Consider the following 12,222-nt stretch of genomic DNA (forward strand, 5'->3'; position numbering starts at 1 on the left):
CAATTCAGAGTGGCACCTATAACTCGACTTAGTGGGGAGGTGAGGATAATCATACTTGGATTTATAAAAACTAGCATTATAAAATTGAATTTAATAAAATCGCATTCATATTATAGTGTAGATGTAACCAGAAATATAATTGAGCTTGGTCTCCTCTAGACTCTGCTAATCTTCAGCTGATGGTTTTAGGCCATAATTGGCTGAAAGTTAGGCCAGGGAATCAGCTTGGTCTTGGTGCACAATGTACTACTTGTTGTAGTGTTTGCTTGTTTCTCATGCAACTATTCATATTTTAATCTGGAAAAGAGGTTTAGAGCCATCACAATTTGTTTTGGAGTACGAAGAACATAGGTGAAGAGAAGAAGAGAGTCCTAGCTGGTACAAGAAGATTTTATTCTACAAAATTGGTAGAGTTGCCCAAAATGGTGCAAGCCTTTGCTATACATGTGCAATATAGCAGATAAAAGTCATACCCTTTTGAAGTGATCTGATGCCAGAAATAAGTATAGAAGGATCTTTATCTATGGACTGTCAGTGCTTTTAATGTAGCCAAAGCATGAATATTCAATATTCTTTTATTTAAACCCAAATATAAAGTTAAAACTTTAGTATTGAAAAAGCAGTGAACTGGAAAACCTCCTAGAAAGCTTTATTTAATAATGTTTTATTCCTGACTGAATAGGATTGAAGACAAAATAAAGGTTCATACATCAGTGGAAAAAAAAAATCCCAGACGTGATGGAGAATAAATTAAATAAAAATGCCTCCAAGATTACTTTGGGGTTTTTTCATCTCTTTGACCAGGAATTTTCTTTTAACATGGCCTACCATTTTATCATCATCACCAATTCAAATTCCATGTATTCAAACACTAACAAAGAGACCAGCTTCCAAGACGACGTAAATTCTGCTGGAAAGTTTGTCAGGGCAAGGCAAACATGACATTATGCCACATCTTGACAGTGTGTTCTCATATAATTTCCTAAGATTTCAGCATTTTAAATCATATTCTGCCATAAAAGTATGACATGACTGTCAAACTGTAATAAGCCCCAAAATATATATTGTATTTGTATTCTTTAGTATGACTGGAATTTTAACTTTAAATAAGGGGACATTGCAAGTTTCCAGAATCCTTAATTCCAGATGTGTGTATAGTAAGTGCTAACTGTGAAGGAAGGTAAAAAAAGAAATGTTTTTGTTTTTTCATATGGACCTCACAGTGCTGGCCATTAGAAACACTGGTCTGTATTCTCTATTGCTATACACCTCCTGTATTAATTTACATTTGTCCCAAGCAGGTATAAAACACTACCGTTCCGATCTGATAGGCTTTACCCTGTAAAGGACAATATGATATGCAAAATAATGGAAAATACTGGCAACCTATTGGCACAGAGAAAAAAAGTAGAAAGGTTTTTCTAGCCATAATCCCGTGTTGACAGGTGAGAACTGCAGACGCTTTCATTTATGGTGAGAGCTCAGCAGGGTATATTTACTCATGACACACAATATTGAATTATGCTGTTTCATTCAGAATTCCTGTTTGACATTCCTAAAAATCTGCTGCCCACTGTCAATATGTGAATGCCCTATTTTTCTTTACTTAAATGGACGATAATATAAAATTTCTTAACTACCATATTAGTAAATAAGGTGATGGCTCTAATTGATTTAGCTTTTCCTTGAGTGGTCCTCCAGTTGTCTTGCTCCTAAATAATTAGTTCATACTAAATAGTAGTGCTGTGTAATTGGGACTGGCAATTCCATTTCCACCCCTGCACCCTGCCCTTGACCCCCTGTGCTGCTCCTGCAGCCCCCCTCTTGTTCAGACCCCCCACCCTCAGTCTGTTCCTGTACACTCCCTCCCACACACCCCGTGCCCACCTTGCTTCCCACCCAGACCCTCACCCTCAGCCTGTTCTTGTACCCTCCCTCCCACTCAGAACCTCCCCCAGCCTGCTGCTACACCCTCCCTCCTGCCCAGACCCCTCACCTTCAGCCTGGTCCTGAACCCCCCTATCGCTGCCCACAGCCCACTTATGCACTTTACCTCCCACCTAGATCCCCCCCACTCCTGCACCCTCCCTGCCATCCAGACCCCAAACACCTACCCAAATCCCCTCACTCCCCGAACAGTGAAGGGAGGTGTCATATCAGTGAGGGGTTGTGGGGTAGTGGGTTTTTTATGTGGCTCCTGGTTTTTGTTTTTGTTTTCTTCCTGTGTGTCAGAAGAATGAGAACCAGAAGCTGCCCAAAGTTGCTAAAGAATTACCGTACCAATGGAAGGAAGTCATCTGGGGCGAAATACTCAAAAAATCATTTTACGGCTCATGAGCTAGAATTAATTGAGAGCTGGGAATTTCCCTACACTCTGCTGAGTGTGACGCCATCAGCCATGGTCACTCTGGCTGGCACAACAGTCCTGGTAGACTATACATGTTGGGCAGTGGCTAAATCAGGGATCGGCAATGAAAATAGCAAGAAGAGGTATTTTTTCCAATTGGTTAAAAACTCAGGAGCTGCAATGCATGTGACTATGAGGTGGTCCTTAGTAAATAACATCAAACCACACTTTTCGTAACCCCCGTCTTAAGCGAAGCGCACACACAGTGATTTGTAATGTGATACTTGTTTACTGCAGGACATTCATAAACTTTTTACTTCATTCTGTTTCCTCACACTTTACATGTTTGTACCACTGTTTTCCTGACTTTCACTCCCGAACCCCCTCTCTCCCTGGAAGATGCTGGGGCAGTTAGCCAATGTTTCAAGATCACATATCGTTTCAGCTTTCAGATGTTCACACTTTGTCAAAAATAATCAGGAGGGGTTTTTTGTTTTGTTTTTCTTTGCAATTATAGCCTCAGGCCACAAAGAAGTCCTTAAAGAGCCGCATGCAGCTCCACAGCTAGAGATTGCAGACCCCTGGGCTAAGTCATCATAGATAAATGGAATGACCATGTTCTTCTATTAGGACTCTATTAGGGTTTAAAAAAGAGCGCGATAAATTTTTGCAGGTTAGCTCCATAAATGGCTATTAGCCAGGGATAAAGTAGGGTGCCCTAGCCTTCAGAACAAGGGCAGGAGATGGATGGCAGGAGATAAATCACTTGATCATTGTCTTCTGTTCTCCTTCTCTGGGGCACCTGGCATTGGCCACTGTCGGCAGACAGGATACTGGGCTGGATGGCCCTTTGGTCTGACCCAGTATGGCCATTCTTATGTTCTTTTGGTAGCTTGTCAACTAGAGAAAATGTTTGTGGAAATACAGCTTAACTGCAATGGAACAGAAACACAAATAGTACCTATAAGCTGGTTTAGTAACACTTCACAGTGAGACTGCAAGAAAAAAATGTGTACTGACCTCTTTCACCCTCCCTTCTCCACCAAAAGTGAGTGGAGGCCTGAGTTCAGCAGCAAATCATTTTGAATATTATTGGTTGTTCTACTGAGCAATAATATAGCTATATTTCAAAAGTGAAATAGTGAACTCGTATTCAGAATGATCTCATCTACACAACTTGCTGTACTGTGGTTCTCTCTTTAACTAGCATTACTGTTTTTCAGTTCCTACCCTATTTCATATGGTTACAAAGCAGTCGCACATTTCTTCATTGTAGTGCAAGAAAACCCAGTTTTTCAAATCTTTCCTATATGAGGTTAAGCATGTACTTGTGCTATTCACTTTAAATTAGATGTTGTGTCTATTATCCTTTAATGGAGCTGTGCATTGACACTTTTAACACTGAGTGACTTTGCAGGTCTGATGCAGGTGGCCCTGGAAACACAGCTTTCATTTTATTTCTCATTAGCCAGTATTTAATGTCAATGTATCTGATTAGATCTCACATGTCAAGTAGCTTCTCGCTGTGATGCTACATGATTGTGGTCTCATTTTGCACCTGTTTGTATTAAAACAGTAATGGTGACTCAGGCCCTTTATTTCTGTTGTAACATAGTCTTTTGCTTTAAGCAAGAACTGAGAGTCAGCTGATGTGAGTTCAGCTCTGACATGAGTGTCTGGGGGTTACTTTTGGCAGGTCATTTAATCTCTTTGTGTTGGTTTTCTTCTCCTTAGATGACTCCCAGGGTGGTTTTGAAGCTTTATTAATCTTTTGTAGAACTCTAAGGCAGGGATTAGATTTTCTAAGGGTCACTGACTAGGCTTTTAAGGAGCAATTTGCAGCTCCTGAGCTGCCACTTGACTCCTCGTTGGCTCCCAGTCCCTGCCCTGTGGTGCTGAAATAGAACTCAATTTACTTGGTTTAACAGCCAGCTGAAGGCATCACACCCAGAAACCCATTAAATTGAGTCCCATTTAAGCCTGCAGGGGAGGGAACTGCCCAGCTGCTGCTGGGGGGGTGGGGAGAGAAGCGAGTGAAAGGGCTGGGGGAGCTGGACAGAGCTCAATGAAGGAGCAGGGGGCTGTCAGCAGGGCAGTAGAACTCACCTGTGAGGTAGGATGGGGGGGATCAGGGTGGCTTAAGTTTAAGCCTGCTGGCAAGGCTGAGAGCTAGTCTGGGCTCCCCAGCTTCAAGCTGTGGATCCTCCCACACCCAGATGGGGTCCTGTGGCTGGCGCTGCTGGCCAGGGCTCTGCACACCAGCTGGCTTCCAGCCACAGGACTGCAGGAGTTCCCCTGCTGCTGGCCAGGGCTCCCATTCCCAGCCAGCTTTAAAGCCACAGGACAGCAGGGGATTCATGCCTCCCCTGCACCTGGCCAGGGTCCTGTGGCTGGCGCTGCCATCCAGGCCTCCTAGCCCTAGCTGGCTTCAAGCTGTGGTACAGTGTGGGATGCCCCGCTGCACCTGGCCAGGGTTCCACAGGTGTGGGTGGCACTGCTGGCCAGGACTCCCAGCCCCAGCCAGTGGGGCTGTGAGTTTTTCCCATCCCCCGGCCGTGGTTCTTGCAGCTGGCAGGTGGTTCTGTCTGTCCCATATAAGTTTTCCCAAAATACAGCAACTCTAGCTGAGAGGAGTTTAAGCCTGGGGGTGGTGGGGCTGAGAGGGGTTTAAGCTGTGGGAGTGCATTTTTCCCTGGGGAGACCTCCCGCTCCCCACCTAGTTTTGAATTGCCTTGGGTCACCAAGTCTTCCTGAATTTTCAAAATGGGTCCCCGTCTGGAAACGGTTGGGAACTGCTGCACTATGGCCTGGATGCTCAAAAAAGAGTTATGTGCTTAAATAACTGTTTTAATTTCAGGATCTCTGGTAAACAGAAAATCCCATCTGAACCCCGTTCCCTCCCACCTCAGGGCATGTGTACATTTACTGTTGATTATTAACGTTTTCCTCCCTACACATGGGCAGCTCTGTCGCATGGAAGTATTATGTATTATTACCACACATACTTGTGTATCATAGTTTGCTGGCTGTTCTGTCTTTAAAAATGGATGATGTTGACTGCTGCTAGTAGCTGTTAAACTCAACAGTAATTTCAAATTTATTCCGTCACAACTCTGTCTCCTTAGGATCCTCATTCTTGTACGAGTCACCTCCTTTTGCCTGCCCTTCTGCTACTGACAGCTATAGACTGAAGCGATTTAATAACACTGGGATTTCTGAAGCATTCCTGTAGTAATTATGACTCAGAGCACTTTTCAAACTGGGATTTTTAAATTACTTTTACTTTGCTGCTTTCAGTGCCAACTCAAGAGAATATAGTGGCATAGGGGAGGAATTGTAGTGGTTTAAGAAGAAAGAGAAAGGAGAGACTTCGGAGGATTGGGGAGATGAAAAATTCATGAAAGGTAGAAAAAGGGATGGACTGGTGAAAATAAGGAAGATTTTGTGTTACGGGGGGAGACGGCTGGAAAAGAGAGAAGCATCAAAGACAGGGAGCTAAGACCAAGAATAAGGCGTGACTGTAGATGAGTGAGGGACAAGGAAGAAAGGAGACAGACATTCCTACGAGGACACAGGGTATACATTCATGTGTATCTATTATCTCCTGCTGTATATTGTGTCAAACCTCTTCCTCTTTCACATGGTCTCTCCTTGACAAGATGCCATAAAAGACTGTCATGACATTTGGGCTGTGGCCACAGTAGCCCCCTCCTTTCAGAAGGGGCATGTTAATGAGGGATTTTGGAAGAGGCTAATGAGGTGCTGATATGAATATGCAGCACCTCATTAGCATAATGGTGGCTGCGCACAATTCAAAAGTGCTGCTTTTGGAACATTGCCACCCATGTAGTTGGGGCCCTTTTAAAAGGACCCCCTGGACTTTGAAAGACCCGTCTTCCTAAAATAAATCCTTGTAGTTGAATGGTAACGATTAAATTTCCCGATCACTGGGTGCCACCTTTTCACTTCGTCTCTCTTCAAATCATAGAATCCAAGGGCTGGAAGGGACCTCTGAAGGTCATCAAGTCCAGCCCTCTGCCTAAATCAGGATTAACCCTGTCTAAATCATCCCATCCAGGATTTGTTCAAACTGGGACTTAGAAACCTCTAGGGATGGACATTTCACTCTCTCTCTAGGCAATGCAGTCCAATGCTTCATCAGCCTCCTGGTGAAACAGTTTTTCCTAATAGCCAAACTACATCTCTCTCTCTGCAACTTGAGACCATTCCTCTTTGTTCTGCCATCCGCCATCACGGAGAACAGCCTCTCTCCATCCTCTTTGGAGCACCCCTGCTTCAGGAAGGTGGTGGCTGCTACCAAATCCCCCCTCACTCTTCTCTTCTGCAAACTAAATAAGCCCAAATCCCTCAGGTTCTCCTCAAAAGTCATGTGCTCCAGCCCCCTAATCATTGTGGTTGCCCTCTGCTGGACCCTTCTCCTATGCATCAACACTGAGGGGCAGAGGACTTAACTCAATGACCTCTCAAGGTCCCTTCCAGTTCTGTGATTCTATCCTTTCTGTACTGTGGGGTCCAAAACTGGATGCAATTCTCCAGATGTGGCCTCACCAGTGCTGAATAGAGAGGAATAATAACTTCTCTAGGTCTGCTGGAAATGCTCCTCCTAATCCATCCCAATATGTTGGTAACCTTCTTGGCTACAAGGACACCTTGTTGAGTCTCATCTAGCCTCTCATCCATTGTAATGCCCAGGTCCTTTTCTGCTTCACTGCTACTTAGCCAGTGGGTCCCCAGCCTGTAACAATGCTTAGGAATCTTCCATCCCAAGTGCAGGACTCTGCATTTGTCCTTGTTGTACCTCATCAGATTTCTTTTGGCCCAGTCCTCCAATTTGTCTAGGTTACACGGGACCCTATTCTTATCCTCCCATTTATCTACCTGTCTCCTTAGCTTAGTGTTGTCTGCAAATTTGCTGAGGGTGCAATCCATCCCCTCTTCTAGATCATTAATAAAGATGTTGAACAATACCAGCCCTAGAACTGATCCTTGAGGCACTCCAGTTGAAACCGACCATCACCAAGCCATTGAGCCATTGGTCACTACCCGCTGGGCCCGACCATCTAGCCAGCTGTCTATCCACCTTACGCTCCATTTATCCAATCCATATGCCCTTAACTCATGGGCAAGAATATTGTAGGAGACTGTATTCAAAGCTTTGCTAAAGTTAAGATGTATCACATCCATTGAATTCCCCAGGTCAGCAGAGCCAGTTACCTCATCACAGAAGCTAATCAGACTGGTCAGGTATGACTTGCCCTTGGTGAATCCATGTTGACTACTCTTCATCACTTTCCCCTCTTCCAAGTGCTGCAAAACAGATTCCTTGGGGATCCCCTCCATGATTTTTGGGGGACTTAGGTAAGGCTGATTGGCCTATAGTTTGCTGGATTGTCCTTCTTTCCTTTTTTAAAGATGAGCACTACATTTGCTTTTTTTAAAGTCATCTGAGACCTCTCCTGATCTCCACAAGTTTTCAAAGATACTGGCTAAAGAGAGAGCTTAGTGGTTTGAGCATTGGCCTGCTAAACCCAGGGTTGTGATGTCAATCCTTGAGAAGGCCATTTAGGGATTGGGGCAAATAGATGTCAGGGATGGTGCTTGGTCCTGGAGGGCAGGGGACTGGACTAGATGACCTCCCAAGGTCCTTTTCAAGGTCCAAGATGACCTTCCCAAGCTCCTTTCTAGGAGATGTGTATCTCCAATTATAAATAGATGTCTGTGAAGACAGAGGAAAAACAAATGTTCAAAGCCTTGCTTCCAATCCAATCAGCCTTTGAAGGCCCACCTGGAACAAAGCAGTCCCAATTCACACTTCTCAAACTGCCAAACAAACAGCCAGAACAAATGCTCACAGACAGACAGACACGTGGAGATTCACCCCACCAGCTCACAACGCAGCATCCCAAAAGCCACTTACCAGAACTTCTCTTGGACGTTTGCTAGGCAAACTTCCCTGTTCTCTGTTGCGCTATTGGCTGTTCACAGTATGGCTGCCTTTTTATAAGGCTGCTGGCAAGGCCTGGCTCAAAGCCCTGCCTCCAATCCAATCAGTCCTTGAAGGCCCATCTGGAACAAAGCACTCCCAATTCACACTTTTCAAACTGCCAAACACACAGCCAAAACAAATGCTCAGAGGCAAATGGACTCTTAGATATTCACCCCACCGGCTCACAACACAGACCCCCAAAAGCCATGTTCCAGAACTCCTCTCAAATATTTCCTGACAAACTTTCCTGTTGGCTGATGCCCTGTTTTCTGCAAATGAAGGGTGGAGCTACATTTTTCAAAACACATCCCAGTAACACCTGTTTATGTGGTTTAAAATGGGAGCTGGATTACTAAAAATCTACTTTTCAGTATCAAAAAAGACCACCTGATTTCCATGTGCTGCAGTTAATAACAAATATTAATGGTCTTAATTTATGAGACAAAAGATAATCAGGTCTCACATTTCAGAGTATTGCGTCATCTGAAAGACACTCCTCTTCTGCAGAGTAGGTGGAGTTTTAAGATAAATTTACTATTTAACCAATGCTCGCCACAACTACACCATAGTAAAGTGTTACTGATGTCAGTAATCAAATTATAAGCAAATGTGCGTGAAGTCTTCCTTGCACTACTGTGTTCTGAAAGCACATTGCATTTGTACAACCTCTGATACAAGATCCTAATGAAAGAATGCATTTGTCTTTTACATCAGAAATTGAGTTTTTTTATCTCCCTTCTTTAGGTGTCCAGCTACCAAAGGAAGATGAAATTTCAGTACCCATGGTATCTAATTCCCCTGCTAAGGATGCTGAGGAAAGTGTAGATCTCACCATTGAAGAGGAAGAGGATATCAAAGAGGAGCCTTTAGCCATCTCAGAACTGGTATACAACCCAAGTGCTAGCTTGCTGCCCACCCCAGTTGATGATAATGAGATTGACATGCTTTTTGACACCCCATCAAGAGTGGATAATGATATAGAAGATACCGATTCATTTGAGGAACTGGAAGTGGATGAAAATGTGTTTTTGGTTGCTGAGGAAGAGGAAATGAAAGAAGCCCGTAGAGCACTTAGGTGCAGTTATGACTTTCTAATAGGCAACATGCAGGTAAACGCCTTTGTGAAGAGTTTCTCCAGGCTTCTTTTTGTAGGCCTTGGACTGTTGTTGTTTGTGTTCCCACTCCTTCTTGTCCTCCTGGAGTCGGACCTTGATATCTCCTTTCTTCATGAAATCCGTCAGACGCCAGAGTTTCACCAGTTTCACGTTGAATATTACTGTCCTCTTAGGCAGTGGGTGGCTTGCAAAATAAACTTCATTTGTGACATACTGGGAAACTCTTAAATGTTAAATAAATATGATACAACTAAGGGCTATATTCAAAATTTAAGTTAGCACTAGCTGCTCATAATACCCAGGGGGCCATCAGCATGTAGCTGTCTTCACTTTCAATCCAGACAGTTCAAGATTTATCATTTATTTTTCATACTTAAACAAATGCTTTAGTTACAGGTTTATCTGGTGGCCTTTTAATAACCAAAAAGAGGTCTGTCTTTGATTGCATTGTTGACTTCCTGCTCATCTGCTGGATCAGACAGTGGGTTTATTTGTAACATTACAAGCCGTGACATCCTGATAGTAGAGGCAGAGAAGGAAATGTTTTGAATATACTCCTTAGTGTTGTAACATTTTTGTCTAACCAATGCCTATACAAGCAACATTTATGCTGGGTTTCTGTTTCTTGGTTTGGTTTTTTTGTTTTTTATATTTTGTGTGTTAAAATATTTTGGTAAATTTTTAGCAAAAGATAATTTCTGAAGTTATTTAAATGTACAGATTACTAAAATGCACACAGGTATGTAGGGGATTTTTTTAATGTTTTACCAATGATTTAAAAAAAAAATATTTTGGCTGAGCAATGAGTTTATTGTAATTCTATGGCTGTCTCTACACTAAGCCCCCACCTTTCAAAAGGAGGATGCTAATGAGGTGCTGTCATGAATATGCAGCGCCTCATCAGCATAATGGCAGCCACGGCAATTCAAAAGTGCCGCTTTTGAATCGCGTGCCACCTGTGTAGACGGGGCCTTTTGAAAGGACCCCCCAGTCTTTGAAAGCCCCTTATTCCTACTTGGTTTTAGGAATAAGGGACTTTTGAAGACTCAGGGCTCCTTTTGAAACGCCCTGTCTATATGGGCGGCATGCAATTCAGAAGTGGCACTCTTGAATCACTGTGGCCGCCATTATGCTGATGAGGCAGTGCATATTCATGGCAGCACCTCCATTAGCATATCCCAAAGTATCTCATTAGCATCCCCCTTTCGAAAGGTGGAGACTAGTGTAGAGACAGCCTATGAAAGATATGGTTTGGGAAACAGAGAGAGCGTTTATTTAAGTGTGGGAGATAGGCTGGTGAGGGGAGATGAAATGACAAAGAATCCTGAAGTACATTTTTAATGACACAGTCCTAAATGTAAAGGGAGTGAATATTGAGAAAATGATAATCCACCTTCATCTGTGTCTTGTCATCGTACACTTCACTCAGTGCTAAGCCTTTACAAGACAGTGTAAGTAAGTTTTGCCAGAAGGTGGTGAATCTTGGAGTAAATGTAGATTATTCTACATAACATGGAAAGATGAAGAGACAGTAAGTAGCAGAAATATCCAGCTATATTGATAGATAAGTAACCTATTTTTAAAAAATGGCTAGAGCATAAACAGTACTTTAAAAATCAAGGCTTTAGATTGTATAGTTGACATGCAGATATTCTACTGAATTGCAATAAAAGGAACACATTTTAAGAGAAATACCTTGGTCCTTTATTCCTTTTGTCACTATTCTATGAGAATATACATCTCCAAGAATCATCATTTAATGTCTTTACTTCCTGTGCATGCTGATTGTCTACCATGTATGTGTACGTGTATGTGGCATTGTATTCATACTATTTCTGTATTTATAGGACTCCAGTCATTGAGGTTAATTATAATTTAATGTGGTGAGGATTCGCTCCCAATATTGTTCATAGAATATACATAAAGCAACATGAGCATATAGAAAAATCAGCAGGAGCCTTCTCACCCAATCCAAATGCTACAGAAGAAAATTGTATTTTATGAAGTAGTCCGTCATATAGGATTTTTTTAATCAAAAGCAATGGATTTGATCCTGCACTCTTAACACAGCTAAAATTCCCATTAAAGCCAATGGAAGTTTTTCCTGTGTACTGATTGCAATTTCACCCACAATGTGAAAAAGAGAGAGACACTTGAGTCACTCAGATTGTACCTCCATATCACAACAGTAACTCATTTGTACACCTCAGAATCATTTATGCTTGACAGAAGGAATTCCAACTCTTTGTTTCCTCTAAACCTTAGCAAATGAGCAGTTTCAAGTTTCCCACAGGGAATTGCTCTCTTTTTCTTTTATAAAACACCTCATTGATAGAACAACCATAGCTCTTAGGAACTGCTCTTTTCCACTGTAAACGTTTTGGTTTTTATCCCCATTTCCCAAAAAGCAAAGACTACATAGAATCGTTTAGTCTCCTCTCTCGTCACTCTCTCTCTTTTGGTACTAGCCTGGTCCAAATGATAATCACTATTAATTAGATGTTTTGTATATATTTCATCTTGCGTAATGTCCAGTCAAGCAATCTCTTCACCTTTGCCATAAATCATCGTGCTTAACCGAACTTTTGACAGTGAGCTAAAGCAGACATTTACCCTTAACAGGACATTATTCATGTGAATCATTTCCTAAACAAATATGTAAGCTGACGGGTTCTGTGTGGTGATGGTTATGAAAGCCGCCAGCCTGCTAAAATACAGGAACAGGTTTCCATGCTGGATCCTATTTAAGTCCT

General features: G+C 42.6%; 2 protein-coding genes across 6 annotated transcripts in view; both read left to right on the forward strand.

Annotated features, from left to right (window-relative positions):
• Positions 1-10,380, forward strand: part of FRMD3 (FERM domain containing 3) — a 249,462-nt gene extending 239,082 nt beyond the window's left edge. For all 5 annotated transcript variants that reach the window (XM_074995192.1, XM_074995193.1, XM_074995194.1 and 2 more), the window contains one exon: positions 9,099-10,380. In XM_074995192.1, the coding sequence (XP_074851293.1) occupies positions 9,099-9,697 (599 nt within the window). In that variant the 3' untranslated portion in view covers positions 9,698-10,380. The remainder of the gene's footprint in view (positions 1-9,098) is intronic.
• Positions 1-12,222, forward strand: part of TMED7 (transmembrane p24 trafficking protein 7) — a 304,389-nt gene that overhangs the window by 112,499 nt on the left and 179,668 nt on the right. The window lies entirely within an intron of this gene.

Source organism: Carettochelys insculpta, chromosome 5 (genome assembly GCF_033958435.1).
Source record: "Carettochelys insculpta isolate YL-2023 chromosome 5, ASM3395843v1, whole genome shotgun sequence".
NCBI classification, from domain to species: domain Eukaryota; kingdom Metazoa; phylum Chordata; order Testudines; family Carettochelyidae; genus Carettochelys; species Carettochelys insculpta.